The sequence below is a fragment of the Bombyx mori genome, chromosome 22 (genome assembly GCF_030269925.1).
Source record: "Bombyx mori chromosome 22, ASM3026992v2".
Taxonomy (NCBI): Eukaryota; Metazoa; Arthropoda; class Insecta; order Lepidoptera; family Bombycidae; genus Bombyx; species Bombyx mori.
In genome coordinates this window covers 15,849,750-15,872,714 of record NC_085128.1, presented here as the reverse complement: position 1 = coordinate 15,872,714, position 22,965 = coordinate 15,849,750, and the positions used below count along the sequence as shown (strand labels likewise).

Here is a 22,965-nt window from a genome sequence, read left to right as displayed (position 1 = left end):
TTATTATATTCGTTTCCTTACTTATTCCTCTATTCCTTCCTTTTTTTTGTTCGTATCTATGCTGATAGCCTTGAGAGGCTATTTCAGCGTTACCTTAGCGTGTACGGGAGCTCTTGGGACTCAAAGCGGAAGTGTTGCTAACACTAGCCCTAGCTAGAGCAGTGCTTCGTAGAATCTATCACCGGATCGGAAACGCGACCCACTGAGAAGATCCGGTGAGCAACTCTGTGGGGTTTTTCCTTCTTCATTAGTTGAGCAAAACATTATTACGAGTTCAGTAACCTATTTAGTTTATCATTCGTGTAATCGAAGAAGATGTCAACTAATCAAAATCATCGAGATTTAGCTGTAGAATGAATAATTTCAAACATTAAATTGTCAATGCTTCAAAGCCGTATTTAGAAGAAACTTTGGTTTCTGAAATTTCCCACAAAAACTGTTGTAATTAACTTTGTTGCTTAAATATATGTATTTTTTTTACTTATCAGTGTTTGTCCTGTCGAGGTTCGGACGGCATGTCCACCGGCTTTATATGTCCGTACACTATTGTGTTGATGTAGGGTGACAATGCTTTAGAATATCTTCATAGTTAATATTGAATCATAAATATATGTCCATCCTAAATATTACAGTGCTTTTGTATTGATATTAAAGGTCACATACGTTTTTTTTAAGAAAATAAATCGATAAGATTTGTAAGTTTATATTATCTACCATAGTAACACTTAATGTGCAGTTCGCATACTTTATAACAAATCTTCGTGATGTTTTTTTTAAAATTTTGTGGTTTTCCCTTTCTATCATATATTTATTCCTTTCTATGATGCACTGAATTGGAGCAGAGTGCATTCCTCTATCTAGAACCGCTATGTTCACCAACAGATAATTTTTACAGAACATTTTTCTTACTTCACTTTTGTTAAGAATTTCTCTCCACGGTCCAGCACTGATCATTGTTGAGGGAATTATAAAATTGGATGTAGCGGCTCTATTGTGTCGTTTTTTTATTTTATTTTGTTGCTTATATGGGTAGACCAGCTCACAGCCCACCTGGTGTTAAGTGGTTACTAGAGCCCATAGACATCTACAACGTAAATGCGCCACCCACCTTGAGATATAACTTCTAAAGTCTCAATTATCGTTACCACGGCTGCCCCACCCTTCAAACCGAAACGCATTACTGCTTCACGGCAGAAACAGGCAGGGTGGTGAACAAAGAGTACCGAGTGAACAAAAAGTATTTATTTATTTGAATCGTATAATTCTGTTTATAAAAGCATGGTCACAGTACGATCCATTGAAAAATGCAGCACGGTCTCCGCTTGTGGGGTCCCTCGGCTCCATTGTTTTCTAACTCTAATTTACTGCCGACATATTTTCTCTCTTGAACTTAAATAGTGGGCTTTCGCTATTCTTACACCTGTACTGTGTTGTGGAAATGAACAAAGTAATTCGCTCCTTTATGTTCCAGTCGTAATTTCTGTACTGCAAAATTTTATCAGACTTCGTATTATTTCTAAAGCACTAAGTACATATTCATTTCTTATCATTGTAAATAAACAAGGGTTGATTTGGTAATATATCCAAGGGTTGATTTGGTAGGCTGGGAGGTTTCAGAGAATAAATGGATCGGTAAGTGATTTTACTGTATGAATATGCTACATTCATTGTGGATAGATACATCCGGGATCCGTCGCTGGAAGATGTGGTGTAGATGCTTGGTGACGTCAATAGAGTTTCCCAACGAGTGGGTCTTAAAATGAATATGGATAAAACGAAAATCATGTTCAATATCCATGTTAAGCCCACCCGAGTAACTGTTGGGAACTCTACTCTTTAAGTTGTAGACGAATAAATATACCTAGGACAGGCAGGCGATTAGGTAAGTCCAACTTCGAGAGAGAGAGGTCAGTAGGCGGATCCAACTCGGTTCGGTAAATTAAAAAATGTGTTCTCGCCCAAAATTCCTCAGTGCCTGAAGGCAAAGAGGTATACGACCAATGTGTGCTACCAATTACGACTTACGGTTCTGAGACGTGGTGCTTCACAAAGGATCTTTTTAAGAAGCTCAGTGTCACACAGCGAGCTATGGAGGGCTATGCTTGGTATTTCCCTACGAGACCGAATCAAAAATGAGGAGATCCGTAGAAGAACCAAAGTTGCTGACATAGCCCGTAGGATTAGCACGCTGAAGAGACGGTGGGCAGGCCACAAAAAGCGAACATCGGACGGCCGATGGGGCAGAAGGATTCTCGAGTGGAGTCCACGTACTGGAAAGCGTAGTGGGGGACGACCACCTACGAGATGGACTGACGACCTAGTAAGAATCGCTGGGTCACGATCGGTGCAGGTGGCAACGGACTGGCCGCACTGGACATCACTTGGAGAGGCCTATGTTCAGCATGGACAGTGCACAGGCTGAGATGATGAGATACTACCTATTTTTCGCACAATTTAAATAAATAAAGCTATTAGAGCTAACTTGAAAAGAAATTCAATTATTTCACTAGAAAGCTTTAAATGCTAGCCTTTAAGAAATTGTTAGCCGAATTACAATAAGGATGCAATGTTATGTTCTGCCTGGACACCTGGTGGACACAAAGGAGTCATGGGTTATTTTATATCATAGACGAATCAGCAAGCTCGCGATTTCTGGCAGTAATTGGTAACCATTAGTAACAACAGTTTGAATACCCCTGTCCTCCTCAAGACGCGGGCTGGCAAGACGCTGGTTGATAATAATAACTATAATAATAATTGTTAACAAATCACGCATTGTCATCCGGCCCCAAATTGGGATTCCCTGTGTTATGGGTACCAGAGACTGACATACATACTTATATACGTTTAAGTATATACATATATAGATAATAGACAGCCAGACAAAGAACAAACAAAGCTGTTCATCACATGAATGTTTGTCCGATGTGGGAATCGAACCCACGACGGCCGCTGGAAACTACATACCCGATCCTGTAGGCCGAATGGTAAACCATTTCCGTCGCCCAAAGCACGTCATTTCGGATCCTCCTGATCCATTAACGGTGCTTTTAGGCACCACAAGCACTGGTCACCGAATTAACCCATAGACACAGCCCACTGAGTTTCTCGTCGGATCTGCTCAGTGAGTCGCGTTTCCGATACGGTGGTAGATTCTGCGAAGCACTGCTCTTGCTAGGGTCAGTGTTAGCAACACTCCGGTTTGAGCCCCGTGAGCACACCTACACACGTTAGGGTGAAGCTGCAATAGCCTCTCAAGGCTATCAGCATAGTAAAAAAAAAAAAAATTATACCGGAAGGCAAGACATCTGTTGTTTGAAGGGTGAAAAAGTTCCATATATTGGATATCACCGCTCATCCTTAGTAGACGTTTGAATCACGAAGATCTAGCGATTTCTTAAACATCTTGAACGTTTATTTTGCCTCATGGACGGGAACAACTTTTGTTCAATAAAAAAAAAACCGGTGTGCTTGAAATTAAGTGCATTACCGTTGATACCGAAGATAAACTTAAAACTTCGTAATATTTCCATTAATTTCACTAAAAGCCACTCACAACAAACAAAGCTGTTCATCACATGAATGTTTGCCCGATGTGGGAATCGAACCCACGACGGCCGCTGGAAACTACATACCCGATCCTGTAGGCCGAATGGTAAACCATTTCCGTCGCCCAAAGCACGTCATTTCGGATCCTCCTGATCCATTAACGGTGCTTTTAGGCACCACAAGCACTGGTCACCGTCCTCGTCGAAGCCGTCGCTGGCGACGAAGGGCTCGACGAGCGAATTAACCCATAGACACAGCCCACTGAGTTTCTCGTCGGATCTGCTCAGTGAGTCGCGTTTCCGATACGGTGGTAGATTCTGCGAAGCACTGCTCTTGCTAGGGTCAGTGTTAGCAACACTCCGGTTTGAGCCCCGTGCGCACACCTACACACGTTAGGGTGAAGCTGCAATAGCCTCTCAAGGCTATCAGCATAGGTAGGAAAAAAAAAACGCAACATTCAGGATCGCTAACTACTGCATCATAAACTCAGCCTGTCTAACCCTTTAATACCGGAACGCAGGACATCTGTTGTTTGAAGGGTGAAAAAGTTTCGTATATCGAATATTACCGCTCATCCTTAGTAGTTGTTTGAATCACGAAGATCTAGCGATTTCTTAAAAATTTTGAACGTTTATTTTGCCTCATGGACGGGAACAATTTTTGTTCAATAAATAAAAAAAATACGGTGTGCTTGAAATTAAGTGCATTACCGTTGATACTGAAGATAAACTTAAAACTTCGTAATATTTCCATTCATTTCACTAAAAGCCACTCACGACATAGGAAAAGATGTTGAACTCGAAAACGAGTTCACGTGAAGTTCTAAGTTCGAAAGCTGCGCTTCCCTAACTCACGCCAAGGGGAATAACTGGGTTATATCTTCTCTAAGCTATTTCGAAGATTTTAGCCTTTATGATGCTTATGTTGTGCTTGGTGTTTTATGACGTACCTATTTGTATTTATAGGGATTTTGTTTTACCTAGTTGTTGTTTGTTAGAGCTGTCTCGAGATGTATTTTTGATAAAACAAAAACGATAGATGAGCAGAAAAGCGCGCGGCTTCACTTGTTGTCAAGCAGTTACCGAAACCCATCGATATACTAAAAATGTTTGTTCCAGAAAATTAAAAAAAAATTTACTCAAAATTTTATGCTAATAAATCTTAAATTTTTTTTGTGAGTTAGGTTTTTTTTTATTGAACGGCTAGTTGTTGATTAACAAAACATTAACAATTGTTTTGGTACCACACTGAAATGGCGATCAATAATAATGAAAAATTACCCAGTCATCATTTACTGATTATCATATAAATAATGACGCATATTTCTGCCGTGAAGCAGTAATGCGTTTCGGTTTGAAGGGTTGGGCAGCCGTTGTATACTTGAGTATACTTGTATATAATTATACTTGAGACCTTAGAACTATGTGAAGGTGGGTGACGCATTTACGTCGTAAGTGTCTATGGGCTCCAGTAACATCAGGGTGGCTGTGAGCCATCTAGCAATATAAAAAAAAAAAAATTATCTCGTTCACAAAATCGAATCGATGCTCATAACGTACCGAAATGTTAAATTTCTAATTAAGCAAACAATTCTGATACATCAAACAAATGTTATTCAAGTAAACTTTACCGTTCGTGAAGTTTATTACAAAACTAGTGTTATTACAAGAGATAGAACAAAAATGAGAATTTTGTAAACTTTATTGTTCACCAATAAAATCTTACATTATCCGCGCGGAGGGTGGTATAAGACAAAAGTGGTAGCGTCCAACTTTAATTAAACTTCATACATAGATTTATCTTAATCTTAATTTTATACGAATCTTTAATAGGATGGTAGCTTATTAAATCCTCATTAAGTCTGCCACAATGGGTAGTACGCATGCTATCTTCTTCACGTGAAAGTGTGAGATCCATTCAATACCAGAAGCAGATTCCCAAGGTGGCTACAGGCAATGTCAGGACATAGTTGTAAACTAGAGAGTACATATCGACGCTTGAAAGGCAAACGTGACTAAGCGACAATAACTGCTTTGTACATAAATGATAGGCAATAACCATATTCGATGCGCAAAAAATATATATTTCTAGGTCTATTAAAATCATTTCAATCCTACAGCTAGATTCGTTAAAATAGAATTTTTTAAAGGTATTTCAACTTTAAATTAGTCTACTGTAAAGTTCACGCATTGTCGCTTAGTCACGTTTGCCTTTCAATCGTCGATATGTATTCATAAGTAGTACAGTATAAATTTTACAAACATCACCTTTCAGATCCTTCATTAAGGAAGTTACTTTAGAGCACATACAAAGTACGTATTAACTTAGAAAAGAAGAAAATATGGCGTAATTGCAACAAGTTTAACTTGATATAATTATACCATGCATCTCATCATTCAAGATACGACGGCTTCATGAACATATCCTTATTATTTTAAATCGATGTTTCGACAAATACCAATTGCTAAATTTTAATGTCGCTACTGGAATTATGAACCAGATGGACTGAAGACCTAATGAAAATCTGACTGCACTGGATATCGATTGGAGAGACCTATATTCAGCATTGGTCAGCCTTAGATTGTGAGAGATAGACTTATCATCTATATATTAATACGTAAAGCCAAAACTTTGTACCCCTTTTTACGAAAATTGCGCGGACGGCGGAGTATGAAATTTCCCACACTTATAGAGAATACAGAGAAGGAGCGCAAAATGATAATATTTTTTTATAATTAAGCATTAATAATACATTAAATCAATAAGAAAACATTACACCCAGTACCATGTATTTGACACACACACACACGCATATATACTCTTTTGTTTATTGTTAAAGTCTGTGGTCAAATTGAGAATAAATTAATATTGTTTAACTTTATTATTATTTTTCTATAGTGTAGTCTTGGCGAAAGCTGTGATTATAGAAGTATAATAAATAGTCTTTGAAAATAGAACCATTATAATATTCAATAGTCGAATTTCGACCGCGGGACCACTAGTATGGATTAAGAGGTATGCAATTTATCTCAATTGTATGTATTTCTGGAAATAAATTTAAATTAACATATATTTTTTTTCGTTCGTAACATGCACCGTCACATAAAGGGTGTTCTCACGGCGACGCTATGCGACTGCTCGGCTATACGTGCTTACTGAGCGAAGTCAAAGCATGCCGGGCTCCCGACGACTATGTGACACTTGAAAACTCGAGGTAATGTTCGCGCTTTTAATACTAACTGCTCCAGCCGTCGGGAGTTCATGAGATTTCATTTCGCTTAATGCGATGTGACGTAGGAAATTTGTACTCGAGCTTAGAGTGTTTTCACTAATTTTGTAAACTGCTAATTTATTGTTAAAGGTTTTTGTCAGAAGAAACTGTTATTGTAAGGATAAATAATTATAGCAATTAAAGGTGTTTGGATCTTTTTTTTTATTGCCCTTGTAGGCAGACGAGCGCACTTCAGCAATGCCAGGGGCAAAGCCAAGCCGCTGTTTGCTTACTGGTGGTAGGACCTCTTGTGAGTCCGCGCGGATAGGTACCACCCTCCTGCCTATTTCTGCCGTGAAGCAGTAATGGGTTTCGGTTTGAAGGGTGGGGCAGCCGTTGTAACTATACTGAGATCTTAGAACTTATATCTCAAGGTGGGTGGCCCATTGTAGATGTCTATGGGCTCCAGTAACCACTCAACACCAGGTAGGCTGTGAGCTCCTCCACCCATCTAACCAATAAATAAATAAAAAATTATAGCACTTAAAACGTTTGGATCTTTTTGATTATTGCCCTTGTGGGCAGACGAGCAGACGGCCCACCTGATGGTGAGTGGTTACCGTCGCCTCTGGACTTCAGCAATGCCAGGGACAGAGCCAAGCCACTGCCTACCGTTGCCTATCTAACTGACAAGTACTGACAACTGGTGTATTCGGTTAATCGAAATAAGCTGATATATGTATGTGTGACTTATACCTCGTTATAAGTGAGCTTAATTAACCAGTTACCGAGTTCCAGTGACAACACTCGAAAACCGGATATAAGATAGACAGTTTTGTATGCTCCTAACTAATCCTACCCACGATCTTCAGTCCTCCCGTGAGCATGGCGTTTGCCACAATACTGAAATATCAGGTACCCATTAATTTTGGAAAATGTGGTAAAATGCCGTTAAACAAAAGTATATGTTAATTCCTGCACCATAAAGTCCTATAAATTAGATGACATGACCGTAAGACGTAGTTAAACATAATTGAAATATCACATATATTTATTAAGATATTGCATAGCTTTTATCGCGGGCCTTGAGCGCGGCGACCGAATCATGAAATTCCGTAACGAAAAAAACCTTACACCCCTCACTCCGCCTACCATGTAGCTCGCGTTCAACACATTCACACGTTGCGCTTGTGTAGTGTTTGTGAATAAGCGCGTGGCGTGACGTCACACTGCATGCGCATCATGAAAAGTCTACCCATCTCTCTCTCGCGCAGTCTAGCTTATGAGTGTAAAGGGGACAGTTAAGGTTTTGTTTTTATTAATGTTTAATATAGCGTGGTCTTGTTTTATTATTGTTTTAATATTAAATTATCATTGTCTAATTATAATTGCATAAGTTGATGAAAAATGCTATGCAATAGCTTTACCGCGGCAGTTCCCGAGTGCCACACGTTTGTTTTTTATTATTTTTAAGATTTCAATTCTACATGTCTGATTTTAATTGAAATTCGATTTATCGTTTAGATTACGGTCTAAAAATTAAATTTAAATTCTCCGAAAATTTGAATGGATAAATTTATTTGAATAGCATTGAATACGAAATGGGTAATTCGAATATTACGAGAGGCGGCACGAAGTAAAATAGGGATGAAAATATTCGCGTATTTTCGTGTATTCCTTCATTTGTTACGTGACTAACGCTTCTCAAAGGGGCTTATTACGTTTGACAAGATCCGCTGCGTGATTCCGTATATTTATTTATTTGCTTGGACGACTCGACTGGAGGATCGGTAGACCTGAATTTGTTTTGGTTAGGAATTACTCCTCCCGTTTTTATCTCTGTGATTTACCGGGAAAGCTTAGTTATTTCATCGGCTTATTCATTTTGAAGTCTTCGTGGCCTAAAGGATAAGACGTCCGGTGCATTCGTATCTAGCGATGCAACGGTGTTCGAATCCTGCAGGCGGGTACCAATTTTTCTAATGAAATAAGTACTTAACAAATGTTCACGATTGACTACCACGGTGAAGGAATAACATCGTGTAATACAAATCAAACCAGCAAAAAAAAAAAAATTTGCGTAGGTAATTACTGGTGGTAGGACCTCTTGTGAGTCTGCACGGTTAGGTACTACCACCCCGCCTATTTTTGCCGTGAAGCAGTAATGCGTTTCGGTTTGAGGGGTGGGGCAGCCGTTGTAACTATACTGAAACCTTCGAACTTATATCTCAACGTTGGTGGCGCATTTACGTTGTAGATTTCTATGGGCTCCAGTAACCACTTAACATCAGGTGGGCTGTGAGCTGATCCACCCATGTAAGCATTAAAAAAAATCACATTCATTATTATCACATATTAATTCCTTCAACTATTGATAGCTATTCTTAGAAAATTACGAGTCAGCGGTTGTTACTTGATCTCATTCAAGAGCCCGTCTCGTTCTGATACTAGAAAATATCAGCTACAACAATATGCCCATATTGGACTTGTTCTAAATTTGTTTTTTAAATCAGTTGTAGTTTTTTTTGTATTTTACTTATTTATTATTTTACTTTATTTTCACTAAGACAATATTTATCTTTATGAAAATTTTACCATTTTCACGACTGTTTATATCGATTCAGATAAGTACATCTCGGCATCAGGGGCGTCAGGACTTTCATACATAAGATCTATTATAATGAAAATACAATACAATTCTATAAAACATTACTTGTTTATTACAAAAAGCCACGTCTTAGTTTTTACATAATCAGCCATTTTGTGATGGTTATAGCAACTACCACGAGTTAACCACGAGTTGTATGATGTTTACAAAGATCCTAACATCATAACAACTATAAAGATTGGACGCCTACAATGGGCAGGACATGTGGTTCGAATGGAGAGTACCAGAATGCCGAGACAATTGCTCTATGCCAAACCAGAGGGCCGCAGAAGTCGTGGCAGACCCAAACTCCGATGGTTGGATGGCGTGGAGCGCGACCTCAAAAATATCGGCGTCAAGAACTGGAAGGAGAAAGCCCTGAACAGAGCAGTCTGGAGAGACATACTGGACCAGGCTAAGGCCCACCCTGGGCTGTAAGGCCTAAGATGATGATGATGATGATGATGATGATAGCAACTACAACTTCTTTTATACAAACAAACGGAATTGCTGTGATACAATTCATAAAATGTAACTTAATATTCCCTATAAATATTTTAGGGATTTTTACATGACTCTGGCATTAATTTATTTTACATAAATTATTTTTAACTCATATAAAGTAACATTATTATTATCCAGCCTATTAATAAATGGCGACAACGACATTATTTGCATAACAATTACAATACTTAATCAAATTAGTAATGTTAATTATATCATAATTTATTATTAATATTTATGTTTTATTAATATTTGATTATTTATACATTAATTTGTGTTTTTAAACAATAGTATAATCATTAAACATACTCTGAACATTTTCACGTCAAAACAGTGTCTACTAAATATTAGATATGGTAGAATAACAGTGTCTACTAAATATTAGATATGGTAGAATCACCTTGCTAATAATAAATACATAATAACATAGAACTAGTGGTCCCGCAGTAGTCGAAATTCGACTATAATTAATTGGAATTGTAAGTTTGTACACTAGTATGATTGTATATTATACTTCTATAATCACAAATTTCGCCAAAGCTACACTATAAAAAAATATTAATACAGACAAACAATATTTAATCTATTCTCAATTTGACAACAGACGTCAAAAACAAAAGTTTGACAATAAATAATATGCATGCGTGTGTGCGTCAAATACATGGTATGTAGTGTGTGTAATGTTTTATTTATTGATTTAATGTATCTTTTATGCATTATTTAAAAAAAATATTATCATTGTGCACGTCTTCTCTATATTCTCTATAAGTGTTGAAAATTTCATACTCCTCCGTCCGCGTAATTTTCGTAAAAAGGGATACAAAGTTTTTGCTTCACGTATTAATATATAGATCAACTAAACTATAAATCATTTTAATTATTGTCAATAGTGGCGTTTGCTTTGCGCCCATATAGACTAATAAATATAAGCGAATAATGATTTTAAAAGGCTAAACAATGTGTTGATTTATAAAAAAAAGATCAGTACTCGACGATATAAAATACACCACAAGCTTAGACGCAAGAAACTATAAAACATATATGTGTTTTAATTGGGAAAATCATAATTACTCAGAATAGCATTGAAACTGTTTGAGCTATATTTACCGATTCCATTATCAGCGCACGGCAAATCTTTTAGTTACTAAGCAATTACATAGAACAATAGACGGGCTGGGCTATCTATTTGGAAAATTTTCATTGAAGTTAGAACAACAAATGATTTTTAATATCAAATAATAATCGTAGAATTAATAGCGCTAACAACAAATACAACAGATCAGCGAAAACAAGATTAATATTTGTTCTTAGCCAGAATAATTATAAACATTTATTTTCAATCTTACGCTAGACAGAGCACGAACTATATTGGAAAATGACGTCAGAACTGCCTCCTAATAATATTAGAACAAGCAATGTTCAGGAAAATTATTTGACGATCCCTTTCATTGCCACTATTCACTTTGATGATTTCTCAGAACCATAAGCTTATTCGAATTATTGCTTTGCATAATATGTAATGAATAATTAGCTGGGAACAAATAACGCATGTTCATCCGGTCCCATATTAGGATTCCCTGTGTTATGGGTACCAAAGACTGACATACATACTTACATACGTTTAAGTATATACATATTTAGATAATAAACACCCAGACGAAGCGCAAAAAATCTTTTTCATCACACAATGTTTGCTGGATGAGGGAATCGAACCCACGACCCTCGTCGCGACAGTCAAAAGCATTGGCTACTACACTACCGAGTCAGTAAATTAAAATACATCTATTTAATAGTTTTATAAAGTTATAGTGTGTTGTATTACATTTTCAATATTTTTTTGGAACGAAGTTCCTTACGGGACGATGCGGAGGGGTACCCTAACCGGGAAAAAACGTCCGTAACGTAAGATTTTGGAACGAAGTTCCTTATGAGACGATGCGGAGGGGTACCCTAACTGAGAAAAAACGTCCGTAAGGTAAGATTTTTATTATTTATGTATAGTATTAGTATGATGGCTAAACAGTGTGTAATGTATAGTCTACGTGATGACGGTTATTATTATTATTCATATAAATAGCTGTTTCTTTGTATATTATTATTATATATTTTTTATAAATCATTGTGAATAAAATAAAGTTGATAACTTTGTAATGGATTCTTTTTTTTTATCAATAAAAAAATCATATTACGACGCTTGAAAGGCAAAAGTGACTAGGCGACAATGTGTGAACTTTACAGTAGACTAATTTAAAGTTGAAATTAATTTAAAATATACATGAGAAATACCTCAAAAAAAATCTATTTTAACGAATCTAGCTGTAGGATTGAAATTATTTTAATAGACCTAGAAATATATTTTTTTTGCGCATCGAATATGGTTATTGCTTATCATTACAAATCAGTTATTGTCGCTTAGTCACGTTTGCCTTTCAAGCGTCGATTAATAAAAAATGTATATCCGAATAATTATTCTCTTTATACCTCGAATAGAACTTTAAATTCATATTTTTATAATAAGGAACTTCGTTCCTATCCGGTGTCCCACGACACGACAAATATTTTTTTAATAAGAATGTCGAGATTTTAATCAATATTCGAGCATTGCTTCCCCTGCTGTGCTTCGAATGTAATCTTTGACTCAAGTTATGTAGCCAATCTAATGCGTAATGTACTAATTATGTTATTTTATCATGTCTGCATAATAAAATAATTTTCATATGAATATATAATGCCTACGTGTATGAGAATATGGATTTATATGTTTATGCAAATTATATATAATTTCTATGATATTATAATATTTACGACTTGTATATGTATGTACATTGTCTGTTTTTTTTTTATCTATTGCTTAGATGGGTGGACGAGCTCACAGTCCACCTGGTGTTAAGTGGTTACTGGAGCCCATAGACATCTACAATGTAAATGCGCCACCCACTTTGAGATATAAGTTCTAAGGTCTCAGTATAGTTACAACGGCTACCCCACCCTTCAAACCGAAACGCATTACTGCTTCACGGCAGAAATAGGCGGGGTGGTGCTACCTACCCGTGCGGACTCACAAGAGGTCCTACCACCAGTGATTACGTGTGTTTTACAAACGTAGTTTTTTTTTAGTTCAATATACCCTTTTGTCATCTTCGGTATTAAGTTCGCCATTATACCCTTGAGTATAAAGTTAAATAAACAACACAAAATCCATATAAATCAATTACGCTACCACACTCGTCAGACATGAAGTCGAACTAATAATTATATGTACTATATAACGCTGCTTTGTCCCTCAAATCAAACTCGACTGTTTCGCTTTAGAAATAAGCGCGTTCAATATATCATTGTAAACATCGTTCTGTTTTTCATATCGTATAAAGTTCGTTTTATTGAAAAACATTGATATCTGTCAAAGGTTTTGAGCTCCAGCAGTTGTATCACTCTAGGTATATCAATATGCCTCGGAGTCCTTTATTCATTAAGTTACGGATACTCTGGTTAAAATCATTGTAATGAAGCCGGAGTCGGAAGATATAACAATCAAACAATATTTTTAATAATCTTTTTTTGTTACCGTTATGTAATGTAACAATTTTGAAATATACGAAGCGACTTTCAATAGCCATCTCAAATATTATATATTTCAATATAAACAGGCACTTCAAACAGCCCTAACCCGTTGTATTTACTTGTGTAATACTTTTGATTACACGGTATCTTAGTATCTGCGCCGTAATACCTTCAAACGTTTCCAGGTAATATTTGCAAGCGGCCGTTTGAACATTAAGCGCCACAATAAAAATTGCTACAGATTATACACATTTTAATATGAAGTAGTGAGTTATCCACGCGGCTTCTATATTCAAATTCGCAGCTTACAGTGAGTCTTAGGTATGGAGCGTGTATACTGAATCCATGTGATGGGCACGCAGGGCAGTGTTGGGTAACAGGTACGGTCACTAGCCGATCTTTTTGGAGTGGTAATTTAGCATAACTCTCCACGTGGTATATAGAAAGCTCAAAGATCAGATTTCTATTTTAAGATGTCATGGTGACGAAAGAATACATGGAACTTTTGTTTTGGATATTGGAGTTTGGTCTTATTTCGTAAACGTGTCACCCGAAAACCACAGATAAATAAAATCAGTATAGCGGATGTTATATTTTGCGGAAAAAAAAAACCGCAGTACTGCTTTTCGGCAAACATAGACAAACAATTAGCATGTTTCAATTCGGTCTCACATTGTGCTCTACAATCAGAAACATTTTATTTGGATTTGATTAGAATTTTAATTGATTAAAACTATGTTTAAGGTTTAATAGTTAAAGTGTAATAGTGCAAGATTGATTTGCATTCATTATTTTTATTATATACTAGCTGACCCGGCAGACTTCGTAGTGCCTCAATCGATAAATAAACCACCTAAACTTTTGTATAAAATAAACTTAAAATATTTTCGACATTTCGATTACTTTATAGTTTTCGTGGTCACGGACCAGATTTGTCAAACGTCGGGAATCTTTATTTATTAGATATTTCTTTCTATGTGACAAGAAACGTAAATTCCAAGATATATTTTTTTAGAAAATTAGACGGCAGTTAGCGCGGCCTTCAAATATCTGCGATACCTTAGTCATCCGCAGCTCGTAGTCTCATAAGCGTGGGCAAATAAAAAGTGAGCCTTCTGTATTTCTATTTGTTTCGGGACCGCGTAACATTTTGCACAGTGGTACATCTGAGCGAGTTTACGTAGCGTTTAATTGTACCGCGATAATCTACTGAGATTCCGTCATTAGTGGGTTGTCTTACACGGTTATTGTAGTGCCGATGCTTCCACGAGAATGTCATGTTTGTTTAAAAGGCTACAACTTAGAAAATATCTTTCGATGGTGTGCCTACGGAATTTTTTGGTTTATATTTACGTATGTATGTAAATAAGAAAATCTAGAAAACTGTACTGTAAACTTAGGTTAGGTTAGGTTAGGACCTCTTGTGAGTCCGCACGTTTCTGCTGTGAAGCAGCAATGCGTTTCAGTTTGAAGGGTGGGGCAGCCGTTGTGACTATACTTGAGACCTTAGAACTTATATCTCAAGGTGGGTGGCGCATTTACGTTGTAGATGTCTATGGGCTCCAGTAACCACTTAACACCAGGTGGGCTGTGACCTCGTCCATCCATCTAAGCAATAAAAAAAAAATTGATAGTTCAATTACCGAGTAATTATTTACTTTGTCCGAAGCATGCAAAAAGGTTTTAGAATTCAATGACAACTTATTTAATCGTAAAATTAATGGACTTAAAATTACTACTCTACATTTAAAATCAGTTCATCATCACGAACATTTAACAGTAGATTAAAGGCATAATGTGTTTTCTTATTAATTGTTTAGTTGGATCTAATTAAGTCTATCTATCACGCGGAGCAATGAATTTAGGCAGACGGGTAGTGCCGGTTTTGTCTGGGCGATTACCACTGTGAGAGACTTTAAATATGCCTTTAGATTAGAGGTAAGGGCGTTTTGTGAGCCCGCACGGCTTGTTACTACCATCGCGCCTATTTCTGCCGTGAAGCAGCAATGCGTTTCGGTTTGAAGGATGAGGCAACCGTTGTACCGACCGAACTTGATGTCAATGGGTTCCGGTAACCACTTAGTGCCAGATGGGCACGTGGGTTCGTCTATCCACTTAAGCAATAAAAATAAAACACGTGTGGCACTCGGTGACTGCCGCGGTAAAGCTATTGCATAGCATTGTTTATCAACTTATGCAATTATAATTAGACAATAATAATTTTATATTAAAACAATAATAAAATAAGACCACGCTATATTTATAAACATTAACAAAAGCAAAACATTAACTGTCCCGTTCACACTCATAACATAGACCGCAAGAGAGAGAGATGGGCAAACATTTTATGATGCGCATGCAGTGCGACGTCACGCCGCGCGCTTATTCACAAACGCTACACAGGCGCAACGTGTGAATGTGTTGAATGCGAGCTACATGGCACTTGGTAGGCGAGTGGGGGGTGTTAGGTTTTATTTTCGTTACGGAATTTCTTGATTCGGTCGCCACGCTCAAAGCCCGCGATAAAAGCTATGCAATAGCTTAATAAATGCTATAAAAGTATCTTTATTTGATCTACATCCTTGGTTACAACTATACGTATGATTTACACGAAGGAAAACCACAAAACAATTGCTTTCACTAAATAAGTATCGAAAAATAAAATTGTATTTGCAATTATAGTGTTGTAGAAACTGAGAAATGTATCTTAATAAGAAATATTAAAGTAACTGCTACCTTCATTTTGGAGCTGCAGACTTTATTCTTGGAATTCCTTTTAGTAGGTACATAACTAGGTAGAATTTCAAAGCGAAGTACTGCTAAATTACAAAGAACAATTACAATAGAAGCGCTCTCCTAATGATTTCTTAACAAGAGCTTGTATCTTAACTTTAGCATATCGTCCATAAATAACGGGTCTAACTTCTTAAAATATTGAATTGTCATCGCTACGTGATAAGTGCGCCAAATTTCGAGTTAATCCGACGTTTTGAAGGAGATCAAAATCACTGTCAAAGATTCCGTTACATAGATACTAACATATGTATGAAGCTAACAAAAGCGTATTAAAATTGATAGTTAAACTATCTTATTCAAATCTAATTTTAAATGGTGACCAGAATTTATAGATATCACAAATTGAATGCAAACTTTGAGACCGAAACCAGAGACCGATAAACATTCTTAAATACGTTTGAATATATGTATTAAGTTGTTTATGGAAGCAGAAAAAAAAACTAAAATAATTGCTCTGTAAAAATTAATTTATTTTATCAAATGAATCACTTGCAAACACCGCTTACTTCAATACTTAAAATTACTATAGCTACATATGTATGTACATATATAGTAAACTGTAAAGAGAAACAATATTTACAACTTCAATATTTAAGATGTTTTCACAATCTAAAATAGTCCTTTTTTATAAAACCATATTGTCTTTTTAATCTATAAAGCCAGAGACAAGTTTCCTATGTGGAATAAATGTAGTGTCAAATGCTGCCACCACAGATAATACTATTTTTCTATAGTCTACATTACACCCAGGCAAAGAAAAAAATAATTTTGTTTATCACACAAATAGCTACTGCTACACCACCGAACCAAAGAGTTAGCCAAAGAGGAAGAAATAATACACAGCAGTTTTATATAATAATTTATTTATACGACATAATAAAAATCAACACACATACATTTGAGCAAAAAAACAAATAACAAGGATTCGTTCGTATAAAAATTTATTGAATACAAAACGAAAAATTCTATTTTACGTCCTTACTACATCTTAACGTTTCTTAATGTAACACAAAAGTCACTTAAATCTTTTAGACCACTATGCCAATGTGACTTACATACCGTATTTTTAATATTGTCTACATAATTTTTTTCGTAATTTTTATTTATTTATTTAATTAGTTTATACATACACAATATTTTAATTGTAAGTTGATGGTTTATTTTGGTTGAATCAGCTTAACATACAATAATGTGGGATTTAGAGGAAGATTGCCAGCAGATGACGTCATAATTTTCAGCAATCGCTTCACATGGTAAAATTGTGATTTCAACATCAAATTTAAATAATAATAAGCAATTTATTTTGATGTTCCCAATTGTTTATAAAACTAACTCGTGTCCTGTAACAGAATTTCTATTTAGCAAACTTCTCCTAGTACAGGCTTGCACGCTTAAAAGGAGACTCCAATCATTGTATTGTTTTGACTCGCTTTTAAAAACAAAGTATTTATTTTTTGTTTTGTGACCTCAAATTATAAAACCGGCATATTCGTTTCCACTTCAAACCAGCCTTTGAATATATTGATTACCATCGTTTTTAATCTAAGTAGATAAATTGAAATCTGATTGCTTCCTACGTCATAATTCTCACATTATATACGATCGAACTTCCCACAAAATCCTATTGCCAATTATTATTAATCCAAGCTCAACCTTTCTTCAAGAAAAATTGATTTTTGACAGCTGGCAGTAGTATAGCTGGTATAGCTACCACATATCCCTAAGCGTCGTAAGGACACAAATCTTCTCATCCAAAACTTGCTTGTTAGGCTAATAATTATTCTACAGAACAGAAACGCAATGAGCATATATCATTTAATCTCAACGTGGTATACGAGGAAGAATTCATATGCTACGAGTGTTCGGGAAGATAATAATCCACTCGTTACCTTCTGGTTAATAATTTATCTTACTGGTACTAAATCTTCAAAATCCGGCTCGAAGGACCATGTTCGGGAATTACAGACTTAAAATAATATAAATTGGGATAAAAATTCAAAGCGTATATCTTTAACGTGTCACGCAGTGCTCAGTTTGCGCGGTAAAAAAAACCACAGACAACGAGTATATGAATGAAATGCTTATACAGCTTAAACTCAAGTTTAATCTTTGCACTTTACGATCGAGTCGAAAATTTTTTTTGGAACTACATAATTCGACATCTAAAAATAACGCGTTGTAAAATAGCACAAAAGTTTGAAATTTATGATCCTGGATACCTCATTAAGCGCTTTGTGTACGTTAAGCCTTTTTGCTTATCTCTATATATAGATGTGTCCAGGGTCAATTTCATATGTATTCTTATAACAGTCTAAGGAAAATAATCAGTTTTTTTGGTAAATTTGTTATATTTCTAGGCCGTTTCTTACAAATATATTATTATATGTACAGAGATAATTAACATTCACTATAAAGTTATTAATACTTCATACGTAGGTACGATTCGAGGATGTGATGTTTAATTGAAAGATTATTAGGAAATTAAGGGCTATTGAATTTGTTGGAGTTAAACGCTCATTCAAGAATGTTATCAAGATATTATATTACATCATATAGTATAATTTTGTGGCAGCTAATCTGCTGAATTTCTAACAATATCAACGGTTAAGAAATGGAGTCACAACAAGTTGATTCAAAAAAAAAAAAATGTCAATATTAACGCACACATATTTTTGGCATTACATACTCATTACATCTATGTTACACAAAATTTTACATAAATATAAATATTAATTAAACTCGATAATTTACAGTATGACCGCTAATTATTTTATTTATTTATTCCTTAATTAGCATTGAATAATAGAAGTTAGCATGAAAGTAGCATTGAATCTTTGAAATCATCAAGTGATATTATCGACATTTTTCCTTCTCTTTATAACGCGTTTGCAGTCGGCAAAGCACAAAATATAATAGGACAATTCCTAATTGGATTTTGTACCATATTGATTTAGCGTTGATAGGTTAGGTGAATTCAGCCCGTGTGATTGTAGGGAGCTTTTAGATATTGCTTTTGATACACAAGATTTACTTAAATGCTTTGGTAGAACGTCTTTTCTTGATTCCAAACCGGGAAACATGTTAGCTTCCCGGCAGGAATAAGCAGTTTATGTTAGTATTCGGATTGAATTTATTTTCGTCACATGTTTTTATAGTCATTTACAGGGAGTCCAGATCCGTGGCAGAAGAAAGGAAAAACAATAATATAATTTAATTTAATAACCAATAAGTGTTTGATTAAAGTATCTTTAAGGCAAACTGAGTAAGAGAAAATTCTATTCCTACACTATAAATAGGCTTATAAATAGTACTTTGAAAGCAAACACAACGAATAATTTAGACATATTCCATTTTCTCAACATCCAATAAACTCCAGAAATTAACGTAATTCACAAGTTTCACTAATGATTACACTACTTTATTTTAGTATTTTTTTATTATACATTTGGCCAACATTGGTCGGTGTGACAGTGACAAACGTTGGATCCAATAACGTGAACCATAAAATATCGTAATACAGAATCGAGATTATCGATTTTAATTATTTCGATTATTTTAGGTAATTTTACTCGGCTTCATTTTCAGATGTAAATGCATCAATTTAATTGTAAATTCTATATGTCAGTACTCAAAATGTTAGTCATAAGTTCATAAAGATAACTTAATTTGTATATTTCATTAAACATATTATGTCGACGAACCACAACCATAAACTTGCAGACGATCTGTTTTGTTTACTCCACATCGACCAGTGCTGGGGACATCCCTATATTATATTCATATCGATTTTTCCTACTATACACTACAGATCACATAATTTAGTAAGAATATTTTTGTTTTGTTATTATATATTTACATATTCAATTAATATTTTAATGTATTTTTTTTTGGTTAGATCGTTGTTGTGAATCGATTTTGGGATTACGAAAAATAATTCCGTCTAATAAAGCCTTTCCTTATAAATAATAAAACGAATAATATTTGCAATGAAATTAATCGTCCACTAGTTCCGTGAACTGATGACCATTTTTACACTATATAATTATGAACCAAACCGAATATAAATTATTCGAATGTTCGCGAAAAACTGGTTCCACATAAACCGATAGTGGATTCTTCCAGAACCGTATACATAAAATCTTCCACTATTTTTTTCTTCGTGTTTATTTACAATACTTTCTTGAGCGCCACTCAAAGGGCTCGGTCCGAAGCCAGACATCATCGCAGAACGTGCCTGAAATAAAAACAAACATTCTTTAAATTCTAGGGCGCAGAAAACAATTATCATACGATTTTGTGACGCAAACGAATAGTAAAAAATCACGCGAGGAATGAATAATACAAAACTCCAATAAATAACGTCAGATTAAAACTTTGCTATGACTTAAAATTACTTTCACAGGTTTCCTGAATAGCTTTTAGGGAATGCTTTGTTGACATCATCGTCATCGTAAGACGAATGCCAAGATTGTATTACGGACCATAAGACATGTATCCGGAGGCCAATTTACAACGCGTTTTGGTTTCTGAACCAAGACTGTTTTTTTTAAGAACTGAATGTGCTCTTTCCGGCTATTGTTACGCATTGACATCTCTGGATTTTCCTTGCTGAGGTAGGTGGGGTTGATCTGTTGCTAAACGGTTCTTTAAGCACAGACGCATCATATTTCAATTTAAGACACGATATAAAAGCCTCAATAAGATTGTATTATTTTGCGATTGTCAAACTTTCGAAACCAAAATACTGTTGACTGCTTTACGGCAGAAATAGGTAGATTAGTAGTATCTACCATATTCGGTACAATACATCAATTAATTATATTAGAACAATTAGTGACACTACTTAAAAACAACATCTATTTAAATAAAAGAGACTGTATCTCTGTATGTATGTTCACATAAAATTATCTTACGTAGTTTCTGAACCGTTTTATGGCTTTTATATTTACAAAAATACATTCGATGACGGGCGAAGCCGCGGGTACCGTTACTACAATATAATAATGATATAATATTAAAATCATGATTAAAATCATCATATACGGTAGGCAGCGGCTTGACTCTGCTCTTGGCATTGCTGACGTCCATAAATGACGGTAACCTCTCACCATCAGGTGGGCCGTATGCTCGTCTGCATACAGGGGCAATAAAAAAAAAGTATAACTAAAGATAATATATTAAAATTGTAATTCAAAGAAGATTCGTTGCAAAATTTCCTTAACAGATTTACTGTCTTCGCACCTAATACGTACCATAAGCTACTTGTAGTGATGGTGACGCAGCAAAACGAGATGAGTACGGACGATGCGGACGCTGGACCTGTTAACAAAGAAGCAATCGTGAGTCTCAACATAAGAACCCCCTTCCTAGGGTCAATAATTCGAATCTGGCAGTACAAGAGCAATCTCTACTTCATGGCCTTGTTGCAATCTGCTGGTAGATTCTGCGAAGCAATGCTCTTGCCAGGGTTAGTATTAGCAAATTGTCTCAGGTTGAGCCCGTGAGTTCAAATACCCGTCCGCGCGAAGCCAAAATAGCCCCATAGGCTACCAGCGAATAGGTAACGAAAAAAACAAGTCCTTGTTTCCCTCTGTGCTTCATACCGTATGTTCCGTAGGCGGTACTCTGGTAAGGCATTGCTGATATCCTACCATTCTCTATCATCACACCATTGAGATTTGTGACGCTCTGTCTAAGTGCATTATGATTCGGTTTCGCTACGAATCTTCGGGCATTGAGATAAATTATTTTCTTCATTGTTTGATAAACGCTTTATCACGTATTTCTTCTAAAGATGCTTGGTAGCAGCGTAGAGCAGACGTTTGGCTGTCTCATTGGTGTTACTGGCGTCCATGAGAAGCTAATTAGTCGCTATAGGTATGGCGTATTGAGGGCAATAAATAAATCCGAATCAGAATAATTTTGTTTACGCTAAAAGTTAAATTTTATCGTCATTTATGAAGCGGTCACTAATAGTAACACGATATACGTCTAACAGATAATGAATTTTTTCTAAGCGTAGACAGGCTTGTTAACTTAGTATCGAGCTTTCGCCAAAGCTTATAGATAACAAAACACGAATGCTGTAGGAAGAAGCATTGAGTTTTGAACTCGTTGCAAAGAAATTTCGATTGTTTGCAATATTTGAGGCCTTAGCTGAATCGGCCGAATGGATATCCCACTTTTGAAACCAGATTATTAGATGACTGCTATCGGCAGCCTAAATGGCAGTCCACGTTATTCTCAAACTAGTCTGCCGACCACTTAACACAACATTTCGTTGGTACCCTAAGGGGCTATTCCAACTTCACGTGGACTGGTAGGTGAGCTTACAGGCTCAACCTGAGAGAATTGTTAATACTAGCCCCAGCAAGAGCAGTGCTTCGATGAATTTACTATCGAATCGTAATCGCGACCAATTGAGAAGATCCAGCGGGAAAATCTCGTGCATTTAAAGTTGCTAAATAAGATGGATAAAAATACATTTTCACATCGAATGAAAGACTACACGAATAAAGATTTGTGCACCACCTGGTTAACTGGAAAATACGATCTTAAAATCAAGTCAGAATTCGTTCAAGTGCTCCGAAATCCCTAACTAAAAAACCGATATAGAAAACGCAACATTATTTCAGTATCTCGAACACATGTTACCACAGAGATCTTTATTTAATAAACTTGATCAAATGAACAATAG

General features: G+C 35.8%; 1 protein-coding gene and 1 long non-coding RNA gene across 2 annotated transcripts in view; one reads left to right on the top strand and one right to left on the bottom strand.

The window, feature by feature from the left end:
* The window catches only part of LOC134201008 (uncharacterized), a 192,686-nt gene that overhangs the window by 31,653 nt on the left and 138,068 nt on the right, over positions 1-22,965 (top strand). The window lies entirely within an intron of this gene.
* Positions 17,115-22,965, bottom strand: part of LOC105841416 (uncharacterized) — a 312,744-nt gene continuing 306,893 nt past the window's right edge. Inside the window, exons 9-10 of the mRNA XM_021347008.3 lie at positions 21,521-21,587; positions 17,115-20,502 (exon numbers count right to left, since the gene is read on the bottom strand). Of these exons, the coding sequence (XP_021202683.2) occupies positions 20,487-20,502; positions 21,521-21,587 (83 nt within the window). The 3' untranslated portion in view covers positions 17,115-20,486. The remainder of the gene's footprint in view (positions 20,503-21,520; positions 21,588-22,965) is intronic.